The sequence below is a fragment of the Mesoplodon densirostris genome, chromosome 1, assembly GCF_025265405.1.
Source record: "Mesoplodon densirostris isolate mMesDen1 chromosome 1, mMesDen1 primary haplotype, whole genome shotgun sequence".
NCBI classification, from domain to species: Eukaryota; Metazoa; Chordata; class Mammalia; order Artiodactyla; family Ziphiidae; genus Mesoplodon; species Mesoplodon densirostris.
Window position 1 is genome coordinate 34,995,371 of NC_082661.1, and position 21,412 is coordinate 35,016,782.

General features: G+C 41.0%; 1 protein-coding gene across 3 annotated transcripts in view; it reads left to right on the top strand.

Annotated features, from left to right (window-relative positions):
* The window catches only part of MYOF (myoferlin), a 157,087-nt gene that overhangs the window by 79,542 nt on the left and 56,133 nt on the right, over nucleotides 1-21,412 (top strand). For all 3 annotated transcript variants that reach the window (XM_060101948.1, XM_060101957.1, XM_060101963.1), the window contains exons 20-25: nucleotides 9,002-9,179; nucleotides 10,409-10,533; nucleotides 12,702-12,808; nucleotides 15,479-15,671; nucleotides 16,834-16,989; nucleotides 20,396-20,527. In XM_060101948.1, the coding sequence (XP_059957931.1) occupies nucleotides 9,002-9,179; nucleotides 10,409-10,533; nucleotides 12,702-12,808; nucleotides 15,479-15,671; nucleotides 16,834-16,989; nucleotides 20,396-20,527 (891 nt within the window). The remainder of the gene's footprint in view (nucleotides 1-9,001; nucleotides 9,180-10,408; nucleotides 10,534-12,701; nucleotides 12,809-15,478; nucleotides 15,672-16,833; nucleotides 16,990-20,395; nucleotides 20,528-21,412) is intronic.

A 21,412-nucleotide genomic window follows, 5' to 3' on the forward strand; every position in this document is an offset into this window, starting at 1 on the left:
TTGCCCCAAGGCTACTAAGTTGGGGCGGGGGTGGGGGGTGGGAGCTGAGGCTGCTGAGTGCTCTAAACTGTGTTGCTAATTACTTCTCGCCACCTCTTTGTGCTTGAGGGCACAGGGTACGGAGTAGGAAAGGGCTGGGGAAGGGCAGAATTCTCAGCTTCACTATTACTCCAGGCTCATGGGGCTCTGGGGCCGGTGAGCAGATGGTAGGGGCGCCCCTCGTGGATTTTGACCTACAAAGTGGTCCAGGGAGCTGCTCCATCTTGAGTGGCTTACTCACAGTGTGAGCCCACTCTGTTAGGAGTTGTGCTGGCCAGAAACACCACTTATTATCTTAGAGCTCAGACCCTCCAGGGTGAGGGTCCTGTCAGGGCTTCTGCGGGTGACTGTGAGTTCTGCGTGGGGAAATCCAGGGAGATCTAATGGAACCCTGGCCGTGTGGAGGTGTGCAGGGCAGAGCCAGCCCGGCCAGAGGCGGTATCCCCGCCTCTCTGCGGCACCTCTTGACGTGCCTTCGTTCTTTTCTGCAGTAACAGGCAGCTCTGGCTTAAATACTGTTCGTTTTTTCTGGGCCCTGACTTAGGCCCCAAATTACGTTTCATATTTTTGCCCCTTCCCTTCTCTGATATCATCCTAGATGGTTTACAAAGAAGAAGATATGCTGTATATATAAGGTCTGATTAATACAAATAACTTCCTACCTTGTAATTTTCATGCAGTAATTTAAACCAAACCTCAAATTTCCACAGCATTTCTGAACCATGGATAGTTCAGGGGGCTTAGTTGTGGGTAGTTAAGGGGACTCCTGACAAGTGACAAAAGTCCCTCAAGCCCCTCTCTACCAAAGTGACAGCAGACTAAGGTGGGGAAGTTTTTCAAATTGAAATGCCCAGGCAGAATCTCCGGAAGATGGGGCCCAGATATAAATACATATATATAAATATATAAAAGCTCTTTGGGTGATCCAATTTGCAGCTAAGGTTGCAAATCAGTGTTTTAGAAAGTCTTTCAAAAAAGATTGAGACTCAGGGGTTTCTAATGAAATCCTATGGGAGGTTTCAATTGTACTATGTCAAAAATTTCTTTAACTAAAATGGAGATTTTGTAATAGTGGAATATCCCAAGGTATTTTTCTTTGTATTGAAGTATAGTTGATTTACAGTGTTGTGTTAATTTTTGCTATACAGCAAAGTGATTCAGTTATATATATATATTCATTTTAATATTCTTTTCCATTATGGTTTATCATAGGATACTGAATATAGTTCTCTGTGCTATATAGTAGGACATATATTTATGTCATTTATCCATTCCATATATAATAGCTTATATCTGCTAAACCCAATCTCCCACTCCCTCATCTCCCAAGCCCCTCCCCCTTGGCAACCACAAGTCTGTTCTCTATGTCCATGAGTCTGTTTCTCTTTCATAAATAGGTTTATTTGTGTCATATTTTACATTCCACATATAAGTGATATCATATTGTATCGGTCTTTCTTTTTCTGACTTACTTCACTTAGTATGATAATCTCTAGTTGCATCCATGTTGTTGCAAATGGCATTATTTCGGGGTTTTTTTATGGTTGAGTAGTATTCCTTTGTATATGTGTACCACATCTTCTTTATCCATTCATCTGTTGATGGACATTTAGGTTGTTTCCATGTCTTGGCTATTGTGATTAGTGCTGCTATGAAAATAGAGGAGCATCTATCTTTTTGGATTAGAGTTTTTTCTGGATATATGCCCAGGAGTAGGATTGCTGGATCATATGGCAATTCTATTTTTAGTTTGCTGAGGAACCTCTATACTGTTTTCCATAGTGCCTCTACCAACTTACTTTCTCACCAACAATGTAGGAGGGTTCCCTTTTCTCCACACCCTCTCCGGCATTTATTATTTGTAGAGTTTTTAATGATGGCCATTCTGACCAGTGTGAGGTGGTACTTCATTGTGGTTTTGATTTGCATTTCTCTGATAATTAGCAAAGTTGAGCATCTTTTCATGTGCCTATTGGCCATTTGTATTTCTTCTTTGGAAATGTCTATTTGGGTCTTCTGCCCATTTTTCGATTGGGTTGTTTGTTTTTTTGTTATTGAGTTGTATGAGCTGTTTGTATATTTTGTAAATTAAGCCCTTGTCAATTGAATCATTTACAGATACTTTTCTCCCATTCTGTAGGTTGTCTTTTCTTTCTTTCTTTTTTTTCTTTTTTTTTTATGGTTTCCTTTGGTGTGCAAAAGCTTGTAAAGCTTTGATTAGGTCCCATTTGTTTCTTTTCATTTGTATTTCTATTGCCTTGGGAGACTGACCTAAGAAAACATTGGTATGATTTATGTCAGAGAATGTTTTGTCTAGGATCTGCTCTTTTTCTTTTGGCTATGCTGTGTGGCTTGCAGGATCTTAGTTCCCCGACCAGGGATCAAACCCATGCCCCTTGCAATGGAAGCGTGGAGTCCTAACCACTGGGATTCCAGGGAATTCCCTAGGATCTCTTCTAGGAGTTTTATGGTGTCATGTCTTATATTTAAGTCTTTAAGCTATTTTGAGTTTATTTTTGTGTATGGTGAGAGGGTGTGTTCTAACTTCATTGATTTACATGTGGCCATCCGATTTTCCCAACACCACTTGATGAAGAGACTCTTTCCCATTGTATATTCTTGCCTCCTGTGTCAAAGATTAATTGACCAAAGGTGTGTGGGTTTATTTCTGGGCTCTCTATTCTGTTCCATTGATCCATGTCTGTTTTTGTGCCAATACCATGCTGTTTTGATTACTATAGCTTTGTAGTATTGTCTGAAGCCTGGGAGGGCTATGCCTCCTGCTTTGTTCTTTTTCTTCAGGATTGGTTTAGCAATTCTGAGTCTTTTATGGTTCCATATAATTTTATGATTATTCTAGTTCTGTGAAAAGTGTCCTGGGTAATTTGATAGGGATTGCATTAAATCTGTAGGTTGCTTTGTGTAGTATGGGCATTTTAACAATATTAATTCTTCCAACCCAACAGCATGGGATATCTTTCTATTTCTTTGAATCATCTTCAATTTCCTTTATTAATGTTGGTTTTTTAAAATAAATTATTGGGTCTTCGTTGATGCACACAGACTTTCTCTAGTTGCAACAAGCGGGGGCTACTCTTTGTTGCGGTGCATAGGCTTCTCATTGCAGTGGCTTCTCTTGTTGTGGAGCACAGGCTCTAGGAGTGTGGGCTTCAGTAGTTGTGGCATGTGGGCTCAGTAGCTGTGGCTCACAGGCTCTAGAGGGCAGGCTCAGTAGTTGTGGCACATGGGCTTAATTGTTCCACGGCATGTGAGATCTTCCTCGACCTGGGCTTGAACCCATGTCCCCTGAATTGGCAGGTGGATTCTTAACCACTGCACCACCAGTGAAGTCCCTATTAATGTTTAATAGTTCTCAGCATATAAGTCTTTCATCTCCTTGGTCAGGTTTATTCTTTTTTTTTTTTTTTTTTTTTTTTTGCTGTACGCGGGCCTCTCACTGTTGTGGCCTCCCCCATTGCGGAGCACAGGCTCCGGACGCACAGGCCCAGCGGCCATGGCTCACGGGCCCAGCCTCTCCGCGGCATGTGGGATCTTCCCAGACCGGGGCACGAACCCGTATCCCCTGCATCGGCAGGCGGACTCTCAACCACTGCGCCACCAGGGAAGCCCTGGTCAGGTTTATTCTTAAGCATTTTATTTTTGGGGGTGCGATTTTGAAAACTATTTTTTTTTACATTCCCTTTCTGAGATGTCATCCTCAGTGTAAAAAAAATGCAACTGATTTCTGTATGTTAATCTTGTATCCTGCTACCTTGCTGAATTTGTTTGTCAGTTCTGGTAGTTTTTGTGTGGCATCCTTAGGGTTGTCTATATATAGAATCATGTCATCTGCATATAATAACAATTTTACCTCTTCCCTTCCAATTTGGATACCTTTTATTTCTTTTTCTTATCTGATTGCTATGGCTAGGACTTCAAATACTATGTTGAATAGAAGAGGTGAGAGTGGGCATCCTTGTCTTGTTCCAGATTTTAGTGGGAAGGCTTTCAGCATTTCACTGTTGAGTATTATATTGGCTGTGGGTTTGTCATAAATAGCTTTTATTATGATGAGATATGTTCCCTCTATACCCACTTTGGTAAGAGTTTTTTTATCGTGAATGGATGTTGAATTTTTTCAAATGCTTTTTCTGCATCTATTGAGATGATCATGTGGTTTTTGTCTTGTCTTTTGTTTATGTGGTATATAACACTGATTGATTTGCATATGTTGAACCATCCACGTGAACTTGGGATGAATCCCACTTGGTTGTGGTGTTTGATCTTTTTTATGTGTTGTTGGATTTGGTTTGCTAATACATTGTTGAGAATTTTTGCATCTATATTCATCAAAGATATTGGCCTGTAATTTTCTTTTTTGGTGGTATCTTTGTCTGGTTTTGGTGTCAGGGTGGTGTTGGCTTCATAGAATGTCTTTGGGGGTATCCTCTCCTCTTCAGTTTTTTGGAAGAGTTTGAGAAGGATTGGCATAAGTTCTTCTTTGTATGTTTGGTAGAATTCACCTGTGAAGCCCTCTTGGACTTCACAGGGACTTCACACTTTGTAGGGAGTTATTTTTAAATTACAGATTCTATTTCACCTCTAGTGATCTGTCTGTTCAAATTATCTATTTCTTCTTGATACAGTTTTGGTGGGCTGTATGTTTCTAGAAACCTGTCCATTTCTTCTGGGTTGTTGAATTTGTTGGCATATAATTGTTTATAGTATTCCCTTATGGTTTTTTTGTATTTCTGCAGTATTGGTTGTTATGTCTCCTTTTCCATTTCTTATTTTGTTTATTTGAGTTCTCTCTCTTTTCTTCTTGGTGAGCCTGGCCAGAGGTGTGTCAATCTTGTTTACCCTTTCAAAGAATCAGCTCTTGGTTTTATTGATTTTTTTTTCTATTGTTATTTTAATCTCTGTTTTAGGGATCTTCGACTAGGGAGTGCAAAGTGATGGCACTGACTGCCTGTGCAGGTCTCTCTCCATTCTAGCTGCTGCAAACCAGTTGCTGCATTCTCCTCTGAGGCTCCAAAGCTCCTCCTCTGTCCCAGCTGATCTCTTCACTGGTGAGGGGACTTCCCAGGGTGCAGGAACATTGCCTCTTTCACAGCTCCCTGCCAGGGGTGCAGGTCCCATCCCAATTCCTTTCTCACTTTCTTTTTTTTTTTTTTTCTTTTGTCCTACCTGGTTACATGGAGATTTTCTTGCCCTTTCAGAGGTCTAAGGTCTTCTGCCAGCATTCAGTAGATATTGTTAGAATTGTTCCATATATAGATGTATTTCTGATGCATTTGTGGGAGGCAGTGAGCTTCATGTCCTACTCCTCCACCATCTTGATCTCTCTCCCCAAGGTTCTTTGAGACAGGGGTCCCCAACCCCTGGGCCATGGACCAGTACTGGGCCGCACAGCAGGAGGTGAGCAGCAGGTGAGCAAAGCTTCATCTGCTGCTCCCCATTGCTCACATTACCACCTGAACCATCTGTGTCCCCCTCCCGCCCCATCCGTGGAAAAATCGTCTTCCACAAAACTGGTCCCTGGTGCCAAAAAGGTTGGGGACTGCTGCTTTAAGACAGCAACCTATAGTCACTGTCAGATGTTCTTAAAATGGTCCTCAGGAAGTTTAAAAGAGAATTACCATATGATCCAGCAATTCACTGCTGGGTATATACCCAAAAGAATTTAAAGCAGGGACTCAAATGGATATCTGTACACTCATGTTCATAGCAGCAGCATTCACAATAGCCAAAATGTGGAAGCAACCATGAATCTACTGATTTTTTGAATGGATGAACAAAAATGTAGTGTATACACACTGTTAATTAAACAAGGAGACCATTAGACGGTGGTGGTTCTAAAGTCTTGGCAGCCTACATAAGCAACCAAAACCTAGGCCTGGCAATATCTCAAGATTAAGAAATCAAAAGCAAAGGACAACAAATCACAAATAGCCAAGTGAGCTTTCCCAAATAATGCAACCACTTAAGCTATAGCCAGTCAAATAATCTCCTCGTCTTCCTTCTGGCTGTACTCTATAAAAAGAGCACTTTCACTTACATGTAGAATCTAAAAAACAAAACAAGTGAACAAACATAACAAAACAGAAACAGACTCACAGATACAGAGAACAAACTGGTGGTTGCCAGAGGGGAGGGGTGTGGGGGGATGGGTGAAAAGGTGAAGGAGATTAAGCGCTACACATTTCCAGTTATAAAATAAATGTCACAGGGATGTAATGTACAGCACAGGGAATATAGTCAATAATATTGTAATAACTTTATGGCAATTAGACTTGTGATCATTTTGTAATGTATAAAAATATCAAATCACTAGGTTGTGCACTGGAAACTAATAAAATATTGTAAGTTAATTATACGTCAATAAAAAAATTTAAAAATACAAAATAAATTTTAAAAAGAACAATGTTTGATCTCTATTTCAGAAAAATAAGTGTACCTCATTTCATTTATTTTTAAATCTGACAGTAAAAGTCTTTTTTTTTTAAATTGAAGTATAGTTCATTTACAGTGTTGTGTTAGTTTCTGGTGAACAGCAAAGTGATTCAGTTATACATATCTTTTTCTTATTCTTTTCCATTATGGTTTATTATATGATATTGAATATAGTTCCCTGTGCTATACAGTAGTACCTTGTTGTTTATCTATTTTGTATATAGTAGTTTATATATGCTTATCCCAAACTCCTAATTTATCCCCCCTCCCCTTTCCCCTTTGGTAACCGTAAGTTTGTTTTCTATGTCTGTGAGTCTGTTTCTGCTTTGTAAATAAGTTCATTTGTATCATATTTTAGATTCCACATATAAGTGTTATCATATGATATTTGTCTTTCCCTTTTTGACTTGCTTCACTTAGTATGGTAATCTTTAGTTGCATCCATGTTTTTGCAAATGGCATTATTTCATTCTTTTTTATGGCTGAGTAGTAGTATTTTATGGCTGAGGTGTATATATGTACCACATCTTTATCCATTCATCCGTTGATGAACACTTAGGTTGCTCATGTCTTGGCTATTGTAAACGGTGCTGCTGTGAACATTGGTGTGCGTGTATCTTTTCTAATTAGAGTTTTCTCTGGATATATGACGGAGTGGGATTGCTGGATTATATGGCAACTCTTTTTTTTAGTTTTTTGAGGAATCTCCATACTGTTTTCCATAATGGGCCTACGAATTTACATTCCCTCCGACAGTGTAGGAGGGTTCCCTTTTCTCTACACCCTCTTTGGCATTTACTATTTGTAGAGTTTTTAATGATAGCCATTTTGACCAGTGTGAGGTGATATGTCACTGTAGTTTTGATTTGCATTTCTCTAATAATTAATAATTTGAGCATCTTTTCATGTGCCTATTGGCCATCTGTATGTCTTCTTTGGAGAAATGTCTATTTAGGTCTTCTGCCCATTTTTTGATTGGGTTGTTTGCTTTTTTTTTTTTTTTTTTTCGGTACGCGGGCCTCTCACTGTTGTGGCCTCTCCCGTTGCGGAGCACAGGCTCCGGACGTGCAGGCCCAGCGGCCATGGCTCATGGGCCCAGCCGCTCTGCGGCATGTGGGATCTTCCCAGACCGGGGCACGAACCCGTGTCCCCTGCATCGGCAGGCGGACTCTCAACCACTGCGCCACCAGGGAAGCCCTGTTTGCTTTTTTTTGTTATTGAGTTGTATGAACCGTTTGTATATTTTGTAAATTAAGCCCTTGTCAGTTGCATTACTTGCAGATATTTTCTCCCAGTCTGTAGGTTGTCTTTTTGTTTTGTTTATGGTTTCCTTTGCTGTAAGCTTGTAAGTTTAATTAGGTCTCATTTGTTTATTTTTGCTTTTATTTCTATTGCCTTGGGAGACTGACCTAAGAAAATGTTGCTAGGATTTATGTCAGAGGATGTTTTGCATATGTTCTTTTCTAGAAGTGTTATGGTGTCATTTCTTGTATTTAAATCTTTAAGCCATTTTGAGTTTATTTTTGTGTATAGTGTGAGGATGTGTTCTAACTTAATTGATTTACATGTGGCTGTCCAGCTTTCCCAACACCACTTGCTGAAGAGACTCTGACAGTAAAAGTCATTTTTTTCCTTAATAAATTTATTTATTTTTGGCTGCGTTGGGTCTTCGTTGCTGCACGTGGGCTCTTCGCTAGTTGTGGCAAGCAGGGGCTACTCTTCGTTGCGGTGCACGGGCTTCTCTTTGCGGTGGCTTCTCTTGTTGAGGAGCACGGGCTCTAGGCGCATGGGCTTCAGTAGTTGTGGCACACGGGCTCTAGAGTGCAGGCTCAGTAGTTGTGGCACACGGGCTTAGTTGCTCCGCGGCATATGGGATCTTCTCCGACCAGGGCTCGAACCCATGTCCCCTACACTGGCAGGCGGGTTCTTAACCACTGCACCACCAGGGAAGTCCTAAAAGTCTTCATTGCTTCTGATTAGAAAATTAATACTTTAAACAATTCAAACTATTAGAAATGTATAAGTTAGACAGTAAAGTTAGCCATAATCTCTCTACCTTCCCCAACATAACTACTGTTAACAAGTTGATTTATATTCTTCCAGACTTTCTTTGTGCACATGCCAGTATTAAAATATATATTTAATGGGTTCAGTTAAAAATATACCTTTTTTCCATGTTTGTACATATGAATCTACCTAAGCCTTTTTATGAACTTTCATTCCATTATATGGATGTAACATAATTTGCTTAATGAGTGGCCTATTGTTAAACATTTGTATTGTTTTCATTTTCTTCTCTATTTCAATCAACTCTGCAATGAACATCCTGGTACTTCTGTCTTTGCCCACTTGTTTGAGTACAGGGGGAACTGCTAGATCTAAGAACATTCTCCACTGGCATTTAACTCAACACTAATTATTATGGTTAGAATTACAACTGCTAGAATTCCACATGTAAACAAGAGCAAAAGAAGCTTCTCTGAGCCTTATGTTTGCTCATACTTTGTAGAAATATCAGCGAAGGCGGAAGTACAGCCTGTCTGCTGTGTTCCATTCGGCCACCATGTTGCAAGACGTTGGCGAGGCCATTCAGTTTGAAGTCAGCATTGGGAACTATGGCAACAAGTTTGACACGACCTGTAAGCCTTTGGCATCAAGCACTCAATACAGCCGTGCCGTGTTTGATGGTAAGACTGACACTGGCCATTCTCTCCTGTACACATTTACAGTGGGTACACCACAGGACGAGAAGCATGCAGTGTATTCTCCCTCTGGCAGCCATTATCCCCAGCATATGCTTAGTGGATCGGGAAACGTTGAATGGGGAGGAGAGGTGGCTGGAGTTCAGGCACCTTCAAGAATGGTCAGACCCTAGAAGCTGCAGACCCTTGGCTGTACTCCAACGCCCCCTCCCATGCCCAACTTTAACACTTGCTGTGTTTTGTAAAGTCACAAGATGGCAACTAGCTGAACACTGAGCCTCCTCCCAAACAGCTCCTGCCCCAGCCCACCTCTGCCCTGCCAGGCCCCAAATCACTCTTAGATTGAGTAGTTGAAGTGGATGGAAAATCAAGCTTCTGGTCTTGGCTCAGTTACTTCCCAGCACTACGACCTTAGCCGTATCACTTCATTCTAACCCTCAGTTTCTTCATCTTCTCCAGAGTGGCCATGAGGATTAAATAGCTGTATTTGAACAAAGATAAATGAGAAACAGTCCCTGCTTTTAAGGAGCTTACATTCTAGTGTATAAAATAAATCATAATAGAAGGCAGAGTATGAGAGTGCCCTTATAAAGATATCGACAAATGGTTGGAGAGTATAGAGAAGGGAGAGAGAAATTCTGATCAAATGCCCCAATGGTTGTCGCCATAGTTTTTACCTAATTTTTGTACAAGTAGTGTTAAAATATAAAATGTGCTAGAAAATGTTGGCTAATAATTCTTAATTACTGTAAGGCTCTTAGTAATACCAAATTCCATGTATCTAGCTAAGGCTTTTAAAAAACCAGAAAATTCTTTTTTCTTGTCCCACTTCCAACAAAAATATTTATTTAGAATAACAGTTTTCATGGACAACACATATAGTCTAATCTCCTATGCTCTCTCTATTTTCTTCTGCTGTGTTATGTAATCATCAGTGATGCTCAGACACATGGTCCTGAATCACCAAAAGATCCTGAGATCATTGTGCTAGGTTTACTAGGGTCTTGTAGAGATTTTCAAAGCAGGCTAAATGAATAAGAACTTTCTATTTATTCCTCAGTTGCTTAATTAAATAAAATGAAAGAACCAGACCACCCCAAACCACACCCCCAGGCCTATGATTACCCAAGCAGTCCAGTTTGCACATCTTTTCAGTAAACGTGTTGTTTATTTTAAGTGTTCAGTGTTCACTGACCCTCAATGTTCTACACCAGGGAACTACTATTACTACTTGCCTTGGGCCCACACAAAGCCAGTTGTTACACTGACTTCATACTGGGAGGATATTAGTCATCGCCTGGATGCAGTGAACATGCTCCTAGTCAAGGCAGAACGGCTGGTGAGTTCATCTTTTCTGCATTTCCTTTTCACCAAACAGAGTGAATTATGTGTTACTTAGAATGCAGGTTAGGCCACTGTACCACAAGACCTCAGAATATAATGGTAAGCAAGATGAAAGCTATTTCTTTAGTAACAGCTGAGGTAGGTAATCCAAGGCTGGTATGGAAGTTCAGTGGTGTTAGGGACCCAGGCTTTTTCCCCCTTGTTGTTCTGCTATCACTAAGGAGTTGTCATAGTCTGCATGGTAGAGGCAGCTCGCCACTACCCCGACCCTTCAGCCTGAAGGAAGGGGAAAAGAGGGGGAGAAGATGACACAGGCCTTTTCCTTCAAGGGAAACACTCAGAAGTCACAGGCTTGATTTCTACTCATTTTCCACTGGCCAGAATCCAGTCATACAACCGCCTCTTAATACAAGGGAGTTGGGAAATAGTCTTATGCCTGGGCAGGCATATGTCCAGGTGCAAGTTGTCTTACTGTGGAAAAGAGAGGATGGATGTTGAAGTAGGGGGACAACTCAGAGTTTCTGCCACAATTTGTATGTGAAGTATGGTGTGCAGAGTGGTTCATTCCAGTAGAAACATGCAACCCTTAGAGTTTGCTATCAAAGCGGTAAGAATCTCTACTGTGGGTAGAAGTGGGCTCAGTGGACTTTCTTGTTTGGAGGTTGGAGGGGTTCCCTCTGGTGGGAACTTGCATAGATGTGATATCTTTGATTATCCTTCTAGTTGACATTGATGAGGAGAAGAAGAACATGGTTGGGATATTTCTAATTAAGTCAAAGATACTAAGTTATTTCTATCAGGTACTGATAAAATCCATCTGGTATTAGTGTTTTGATTTCTACATTACATGAATACTAATTTTTCTAAGATCCAACCTGTCAGGGTTGGACCATGACATTTGGGGGTCCTGGAATATACTTGTTCTAAGACCCCATGGCAAAATCTGAAAATACTGTTTTATGTTTTAAAGACAATATTGAAGGAGAATTATACATTTAACTTAAGCATAACTGTTTACATAACAGAGCTACAATTGATATGCATTGTGGTTGTGGTATTTTCCAATCTCCATCTCAAGGGACGCGGTAGAGAATTGGTCATACCTCTATTCTAATTATGTTTTGGGTGTTCTTCAGCATTTTTCATCTTTGTTCTTCATTGACCAGGCTGTCCTAATTCCATACTAATCTGGACAGGACAGTGGATTTCCATGATCAGACTTTTGGGGATCATGGTGGGCTCTCCCTCAGCCTCTCTGTTGGCAGATGCTCAAAGTGATGCAATAATCTGTCCTGAGCTTACCTTGTACTTTCTGTACCCTAACCCTGGAATCACCATTTCTCCAAGGAGCTCTGGTTCCTTTTAGTAGGAATGGAATGTGAAGAACAAGGTCTGGGTATTGGAGTGCTCACTACTACTGAGATGTCATTGCTTCTAGGCCTTCTCAGCAGACAAACTTGCATGAGAACACACATGTATATACATATGTATGTTTATTTCTATATCTCTCAGTATACTGAATGCAATTTGAGTTTATAAGGATAACCCCAATTCCATTCTAATATCATGGGGTTTATTCTAGTCCTCACTCTTTCTGTATTTACAACTCCCTTCTCCAACAGTGAGAAACCTGGCTTCCGTTTTCCTCGATATATTTACTCATTAGTTTAATCCTAAAATCCATAGGTGAAGTACTGCAAAAAACAAAGCTATTTAGAGTTTGATATGTTTATGGTTCTTTCCTTCAAACTAAGGGAATATAGTAAAAACATTGTGCTCAAAAGTTACTTGGGTTACTTCAGTGTAGTTATGTTATTCATCTGAAATATAGTTAGGTTCACTTTTTTCTGTTTTACATTCCATTTTAGAGTTCTTTCCCCCATCCTTGTTGGTTTCTCTTTTGTTTTTCGAATACTTAAAATTTGCATGGTTTCAAAGGTCAAAGCTATATGAAAATCTTCTTATTACTTAAATATATGTATCAGTGTTGATTGCATTTTGAAGAAAAATAGTGTTGAGCTATGGTGAGCATTATTAAATGTAAAAGAAAAAAACTTTTCATTTTTCTGTTAAGTCTTCTTGTGTATTTTTTCTTGAAAATGAAAGTTTTACCAGGTATAATGCACAATTACCAATTATTTCCTCCCTTTCCGAATTCTTTAGCAATCAAAAATAGAGGCTCTAAAATCAGGGATACAAGGTAAAATTCCCGCAAACCAATTGGCAGAAATGTGGTTGAAGCTGATCGATGAAGTCATAGAAGACACAAGGTATAGTGATCTTATTCGTACTTTAGAATTCCCAGCCGTGCTCGCCTCCCTTAAACTGTAAGGCCTGAAGAGTGTCTAGAATTTTCTAGTGTTCGCCTGAAAAATGAATTTGAATCAGTCAAGCTTCTCAAAAGGCTGTTACTGGAAGCGTCTCTGAATCACCAGCAGGAAAAGCTCCACTTTCCGATCTGGTGCCAATTCTAAAGCAGCTGAGGGAGGCTGAGGTCCCACTCCAGGAAATAGTCCCAATGCAACCTACTGCAGGGGGTGGGGAAGGGGGGAGGGAGCTGATCTGCCTCCCAGCGGTCCTTGTGTGCCCACTGCCCCAAGAAAGGTGACTCCTGGTTCCCACAGAAAATGGGATCTGGGGGTGGGGCATTGATATTACCATTTAGAACAGCGTTCCGAATTCATAAACACAATTTTAGCAACAGCCTTTTTACTCGCTCTTTTACTGGATGCCTAATGAGTACTCTGGCCAAGCCTCCCTTAGGTGAAGCCAAAAGGTTCGACCCAAGCCAGAGAACCTTTCATAACTATGACTTAGGGTAACTGCTCAGATCTCAGGGTATTTGTAAATCAAAGGGGGAAGTGATAATTCTAAACTCATTTTAAATGTTGGCCAATAGAGCAGTGGTCAGGGAAGTTCCAAAAGAAAACCATATTCAATCCTTCTAACCAGCAGCAGGAATCAGGGCTGTCCAGCACCCCCTACCCACCACCCCAAGCCCCTAACCCAAAGTCTCCCAGTCTTCTTGTGCCCTCTGGTGGTTTAGCTAGGTAACTGTCATGCAGCTGAGATCAAAGTATTGCTGGGTGCTTGTTTAAATGCAGAGAATTTATATCTGGGTCCTAAGAGGTCATCTCTTCCAGTCCCCTTATTTTATAGATGAGAAAACAGAGGCCCAAGGAGGTGAAATGACCCATCTGAGGCCCAAAGTTGGGTTTATTAGCATAACTTCTTTTCCTGCTACATGTTTCCCACCATCAGCATCTATTTGTTGAAGGTCTTATGTGTGACCTCTGAGCCTAGCAGCTTCTGTCTATATTTTTGCCTCAAAGAATCATTTCAGGGACTTAACCCTTCCAATGCATTGCCATAATTACCAATGCAACCAAACAAAAACATCTGGTAATACTTTTCATGTATAAAATGCCTGTGAATTTTAAGAGATATTTTTTATACTGTTTTTGAATAATCCGTTTTTGAAGAATCCAACTGGGCACTTTTTAATTTTAGGAAATTTGTGTTTAAGGGAAGTCATTTAGGATTTCCTTCATTTAAGAAGCTGAGTAAGGTTCTTCCCTGGTGGTCCAGTGGGTAAGACTCCTTGCTCCCAATGCAAGGGGCCTGGGTTCGATCCCTGGTCGGGGAACTAGATCCCGCATGCATGCCACAACTAAGAGTCCCCATGCCACAACTAAGAAGGCCTCATGCCGCAACTAGGGAGTCCGCATGCTGCAACCTAGAAGTCCATATGCCGCAACTAAGAAATCCGCATGGCGCCACTAAGAGTCTGCATGCCGCAACTAAGAAGGCCGCATGCTGCAACTAAAAAGATCCTGCATGCCGCAGCGAAGATCCCGAGTGCCACAACTAAGACCTGGTGTGGCCAAATAAGTTAATAAATAAATACTAAAAAAAAAAAAAAAAAAAAAAAAAGCCGGGTAAAATTCTAACCAATGAAAATTCTAGGTAGAAACAATGTGAGCAGAATTTCCTGGAATAGGTGACATCCTCACCGTGTGACCCCATCAGCAGCCCTTGTGAGAGGGGGGCCCTGGCAGAAAAAGTCTAATCCTGGCTGCAGCTCAGCTGTTCTAGTGGGAGCTTGACCTACACAAGTGGTTCTTAACGTTTTTGGGAGGTAATGGACCCCTCTGAGCACCTGATGATATGATGACGATGATAGCAACACCATTTAGACTTTACTATGCGATAGGCATTGCTCTAAAGGCTCCCCATATATTAATTCATTTACTTCTCACCACAACCCTAAAAGGTAGTTACTATTTTCCCACATTTGAAGATGGGAAGACAAGAGATTAAGTAATTGGTCAAGATCACAGAACTAGTAAGTGGTGGAGCCAGGATTTTTACCCAGATGGTCAGCTCCAAAGCTTGTGTTCTTCATCATGATGTCATCTTCATCATGATGTCACACTGCATGTCAACACAGACAAACACTTTTCTTTATAAGTTCCAGGGATTCACAGACCTCCAGAGGCCCACCCGCAGACTGCCTAGGGGTGCATGGGTCCTAGGTTAGGAAGCCCTCCGCTCAATGATCTCTAATGTCCGTTCTTCTCCTTCATTTTGTGGGTCTGTACAGTGATCATAGGAAGCAAAAGAAGGGAAGGCCAGTTCCTCCCAACTGCTGCCACTGTTTCCATCTTCCGAGTGACTCCACGGGCCTTGGGTCAAACCCAAGGAATTGCTTTGGAATCTTCATCCCCCTGCATTCCCCATGAGAGTTAGGAGAGTCTGTCTGGCAGGTCTGCTCTTAAAGCCACATACACTCACCCTCAGCTTAGACCTGGTCACACTTTGTGGAGTCTATTAGAAAATTGATGTGGTTTGTGAGATGGGAACCAACCGTAAATGAACTTGACAATCCTGAAGCCTAGCAAGCTCTTCTGCCTATTCTCTGGTTCTTTTTCCTTTTTTAGATACACGTTGCCTCTCATAGAAGGAAAACCTAATATCACAGTTCTTGATACTCACATCCAAAAGCTGCGATCCAGAGCTCTCTCCCAGATACACGAGGCAGCTGTGAGGATGAGGTCTGAGGCCACAGAGGTGAAGTCCACATTGGCAGAAATCGAGGACTGGCTCGATAAATTAATGCAACTGACTGAAGAGGTAAGGCTTTTAAACTACACTTGACATGGAGGGGGGATTCTGTAGAAGGGCACCAGGGATAGAGATGGTAGTAGGAAAATCTAGTGCATCATCTTGCATATTGAGCAGATCTAAAGCATGATGAAATTGAGGCATTACTGGGCTGAGGTGCTAATGGATGCATCATTGAAGTCAGGGCAGAAGAAGAATTTTGAGTTGGTTGTCCTAGAAAAGTCTTCATAGTGGACAAATCATTACCAGTGTCATGGTACAATCAGAATATTTCAGTTAGAGTGATATAGTAGCAGATCTGTGTAGTACCTTTGTTTGGGATTGGGAAGACCTGGCTTTGATTCCCAGATCTACCATGTTTAACCTTGGGCAAGGTACTCAACCTCTCTAAGCCTCAGTTCCCTATATATTAAATGGAGATAAAACACAGCATTGCTTTATGAAGATTAAAGAAGGTGAAGAGCGTAAAGGCCTTAGCACAGTGTTGGGCGCACAGTGAGTGCTGGATAAATGTTGGCTGCCATTGACCTCTGTGGGTTGGAAGAACAAGGGAGTAGAAGACCCTTCCTACTGACCTTCAGAGGTGGGGGGTGGAGGGTGGGTAGTCATATATTTGTGGATAGAAATACATTTGAAAAACACACATGTGATTACAGAAAATTTTTATTTTTTACTTTATGCTTTGGTACTTTCAGAGTTTTTTTATAGTAAACTTATATCACCTTTATAATCAGAAAAAAGAGGTTTAAAAAAACTAAGTTAATATTTCATATTTGGAAAATACCAAATTGTGAGGTAGAGATGCTCTATGTCCTGTGAAATACATGAAGCCTGTAACCCCTTGACTGCTGTCTATGGCTTTCTTCAAATGATGGGAGACATAAAAGAGGGTATTTTCCAAAATTCCTCTCAGAGCTCTGTAGATAGGGCCTTTGGCAGGTGAAGCTCCTCTCCTGCTTCCCTCTTTTCCCTTTGGCCAGTCACAGGCTGCCTCCCAGCCCTGCAAGCTGTGGTCCTGGAAGATGTGAGAGTCAGGAATTTGGGCAGAGCCCTAACCACAGTGTTTCTTTGCTAAATGGAGCCCTGAGGGTCCAGCCTGCAGGGTCTGTGGTGTCTCTGCATTTAGACTAACTATAGCTTTGCTTTCTTTTCCACCCACTCATGTGACCAGCCTCAGAACAGCATGCCTGACATCATCATCTGGATGATCCGGGGAGAGAAAAGATTGGCCTACGCACGCATTCCCGCGCATCAGGTTTTATACTCCACCAGTGGTGACAATGCATCTGGGAAATACTGTGGGAAAACCCAAACCATCTTTCTGAAGGTATGGCTTCGTCACCGTGTAATATGAAATACTTACGTGCAAAACCCATATTCCCAAGAAGGGCTGATTTATATTATTTGCCAGTCATTGAATGGCTAGGGCAATTGTGATCCATTTCAGCCTATTCTGGCACTTTCTCTAGGGTGGTAATTCCCAGAGTGGCCTGAGGTCTGCTGGCTTCAAACAAGGACACTTCCATAGAAGTCTCTGTGACACTAATATTAATATGGCATTGTGAATGCTTTGCTTTCTGGAATGATTTTCCACTTCTAATGTCTCATGTGAAGCAATGCCTCTCTTCCTTTCTAGTGAGCGTTTGGGAAGCAGAAAAAAAGGGAAGGTAATATAGATAGTCCCTGGAATCTATTCCCTAACCAAATGGGTCCTCAAATTGAAAAATTTTGAGAATTACTATTTTAGGGCCAGGGTTCTGAACATTTTTTGGAGTCCTAGACTCCTTTAAGAGCTTGATGAAAGCTACTGGCCCTCTCTTCTAAAAGAATGCACATCTCCAATGCATCCAATATTTTGCATCCAATTCAGGGGCTTCGTAGAACCCATAAATGCATCCCAGGACCCTGGATTAAGACCTTCTCTTATGTGCCTAAGGAGAACCAGAGGAGGGCCTGGGGATGGAAACAAAGAGATCCAAATAGTTGCCAGATGCAAGTTTTTCATCCCTCTCCCTGCCAGACTCCAACCGAGTTCCTTGGAATTTCAGGGAGAGGAAAATATTCAAAGGAGAAAAAGCAGTCAGGGGAGAATGTTCTCTTAAAACAGGGAGATATTTTCCTCTTTAATCAAGAGGGTGAAAATAGAACCAGAATGATTATCTTCTTTCAAGTGTCTCTTGGTGGAATAAATTTTACTTAAGATAGAACCACAGTTATAACTGACCTCAGCAGTGTGTGGAAGCAAACTGATTAATAAATGAAACTTCACAGGGGGTGAGAGAGCTCTGTAGATAGGGCCTTTGGCAGGTGATGCTCCCCTTCTGCTTCCCTCTTTTCCCTTTGGCCAGTCACAGGCTGCCTCCCAGCCCTGCAAGCTGTCATCCTAGAAGATGTGAGTGTCAGGAATTTGGGCAGAGCCCTAACCACAGTGTTTCTTTGCCAAATGCAGCCCTGAGGGTACAGCCTGCAGTGGTATTCTCTGCATTAGGTTTCCAAACTCAGTGGATAAACAGCAAAATGCTTTTAAGAGAATGTTGTATGTATTTATTGATTTTGTTAATACTCATTATCCAGTTTAGGGAGTTATTTAATTCAGTGGGTTTTTTGTTGGTCTTAGGGCCCCTTTCACTCTTAAAAAAGTCATTGGAGACCCCAGAGAGCATTTGTGTATGTGGGTTACATCTATCAATATTTACTGTAATAGAAATTAAAACTGACATTAAAAAGTATTTATTAATATATTTTAAAATAAACAATAATAAACCCATTATAGGTTAACATAAACTATATATTTTTATAAAATATAACTATTTCCTTTTAAAAATCAGAGAGCAGAGTGATACTGTTTTGCATTTTTGCAAACCTGGCTTCACAGAAATATAACTGGATTCTCAAAACTGCTTCTACGTTTCGTCCGATGGACTAAGTTGCTTGGTTGAAGTATATGAAGAGAATCTGGCCTCACACAGATATGTATTTGGAAAAGGGAGGAGTATTTTAATAACTTTTTCAGATAATTATGGGTGCTCATCTTTGATACAATACCAAACTCAAGTGGTAGCTTTTAAAATGTTAATTGCAGTGTGGAATCTGACCTATATCAGTGAACTTTTCATTCTCTGCTACCTTAAAATCCATTGGTCTATCTTGTACTTTGAATGGCTCTTTTAGCCATGCATGATTTTGTAACATTAAGCATTCATTTGGAAAATATTGATTCACTGAGTTATGCAAATCTTCCTAATGTTGACACATTTCATCATACAATATTTTAAAAAATCACATTCATTGGGACTTCTTGGTGGCACAGTGGTCAAGAATCTGCCTGCCAATGCGGGGGACACGGGTTCAAGCCCTGGTCCGGGAAGATCCCACATACCACAGAGCAACTAAGCCCGTGTGCCACAACTACTGAGCCTGTGCTCTAGAGCCCGTGAGCCACAACTACTGAGCCTGCATGCCACAACTACTGAAGCCCGCACGCCTGGAGCCTGTGCTCCACAACAAGAGAAGCCACTACAATGAGAAGCCCACGCACTGCAACAGAGTAGCCCCTGCTCACTGCAACTAGAGAAAAGCCCGTGTGCAGCAATGAAGACCCAAAGCAGCCAAAAATAAATAAATAAATAAAAAGAAAAAAATCACATTCACTGATATCACTTACAAGAAAAGCCCTTATGTATTGGGATGCTATCAAGCTCACCCACCGAGACAGAAACAAATTTTCCAAAATTCTAATTTTAACTTGAAACCTTGAATTTTATCATTGCAGCAAAATACAGTCACCTATTATCCTTGAAATGACAGTCTCACTTTGTTTATTTTCAAGAAAATGTCTGCCCCATATATCCAAGTATGAATAACCATATTTGTCAGCCAATCACTGTTTCAGGAAGAAAAGGTATTCTATTAAAAAAAAAAAAAAAGGGCTTCCCTGGTGGCACGGTGGTTGAGAGTCCGCCTACCGATGCAGGGGACATGGGTTCGTGCCCCGGTCCGGGAAGATCCCACGTGCCGCGGAGCGGCTGGGCCCATGAGCCATGGCCACTAAGCCTGCACGTCCGGAGCCTGTGCTCCACACGGGAGAGGCCACAACAGTGAGAGGCCTGCATACCGCAAAAAAAAAAAAAAAAAAAAAAAAAAAAAAAAAAAAAAAGGCTAGTTCGGTTCACAGCTCAATTGCATAAGTTTTTTTCTCAGAATATACACTAATATGCAGCAGAATTTCATCACACAAAATATTAAAAAGACATGTATACAGGGGTCACGATTTAGGATTAGCCATTTTTACTGCTTTATCAAAGTAATTAATAAGTAAAACTGGCATTTTGTTTTCTTCACTGAGAGTGATGAAGAAAACTATTACTACCAGTGCAGTTCGGTGTTACTGTCTTGATTCCTGCTACAGTGCTTGGAGTTTTATCCACCATTGCTTTTGCACCATCAGTGCAAATGTCAATACAGTGAAAAAAGCAAGTAACATCCTAGTATTATTAGGAAAATAGTTTTGACCTTGTGAGCCTCCTGAAAAGGTCTCAGGGACACCCAGGGGTTCCTGCTCTACTTGTTATTTTAATCTTTGCAGAAGGGTTATTTGGAAATATTTTAGCTGCACAAACAAAGTTAGACTGCTGAAAACAATGATTAGATGTTCAGTCTACTTTTGTTTTGAGCTTAATGCACAGCCTGTACTGTGCCCAGCATAACGGGTCATGTTATTGTGCATTTCACAGTACCCACAGGAAAAAAACAATGGACCAAAGGTGCCTGTGGAGTTGCGTGTGAACATCTGGCTGGGCCTAAGTGCTGTTGAGAAGAAGTTCAATAGCTTCGCAGAAGGAACATTCACCGTCTTTGCTGAAATGGTACATTTAATGACATCACTCTTTTCCTCTTTGTGTGGGAGTACTTTACTTTTCATCCTAAGGGAAAATATTCAGATGTCAAACCAGCCACCCATAATCGCTACCTAAAACCCCACATTCAAGGGCCCTTAACAAAGGGGATAGGGAAAGATTGACTGGAAGTCTACACTGGGACACCCCAGAGTGATTCACACAAAAGCAACCCAGGAGTGAGGACGCTTGAGAGGTGCCGACCTTGAGAAGCCTGCTTGGGGTCTGGAGTGGTTTTTTTTTTAATTGAAAATATAGTTGATTTACAATATTGTGTTAATTTCTACTCTACAGCAAAGTGTCTGGAGTCTTTAAACCACAGAAGACTCAATCCTCAGTTGGGGAAGCTTCAGAGGGGTTTGCCCAAGGGCAAAGAAAATGCTGCCTGGATACCTGAAAAACAATAGAGATAATTTGTAAATCCTTCACTGAGTTAAAAATCCATTTAGCTACTTAGAAATCTCATTAGAGTTAAACCAATGAAAATAATTTTCACAAACTTTTACAGCTAAAAGTGGCGTTAGTTGGATTTTTTTTTACTGAAAGTACTTATTGTTGTAAATTTATTAGATATATTCAGTGGGTCTCTTCTGACAATTTTCAGATGAGCTCCATTCTTTTACAGATAGGCCTTCATGCTCAAATAATTGGGGAGAAGACTATCTTCATTCTAGCTAATTTGTAATTGTGTTTCTGCTCCCCACCACTATGCCTGACCACTGGTTTAGGATTGTGGTTCTGTTGTGCTTGCTGGGCAAGAAAACCCATGGCCATCTTTTAGTTTTGCTTTTTTAAATTTAACAGTGCCTGGCACATAGTAGGCTCCTATAAATATTTATTAAATAAATAAATGGT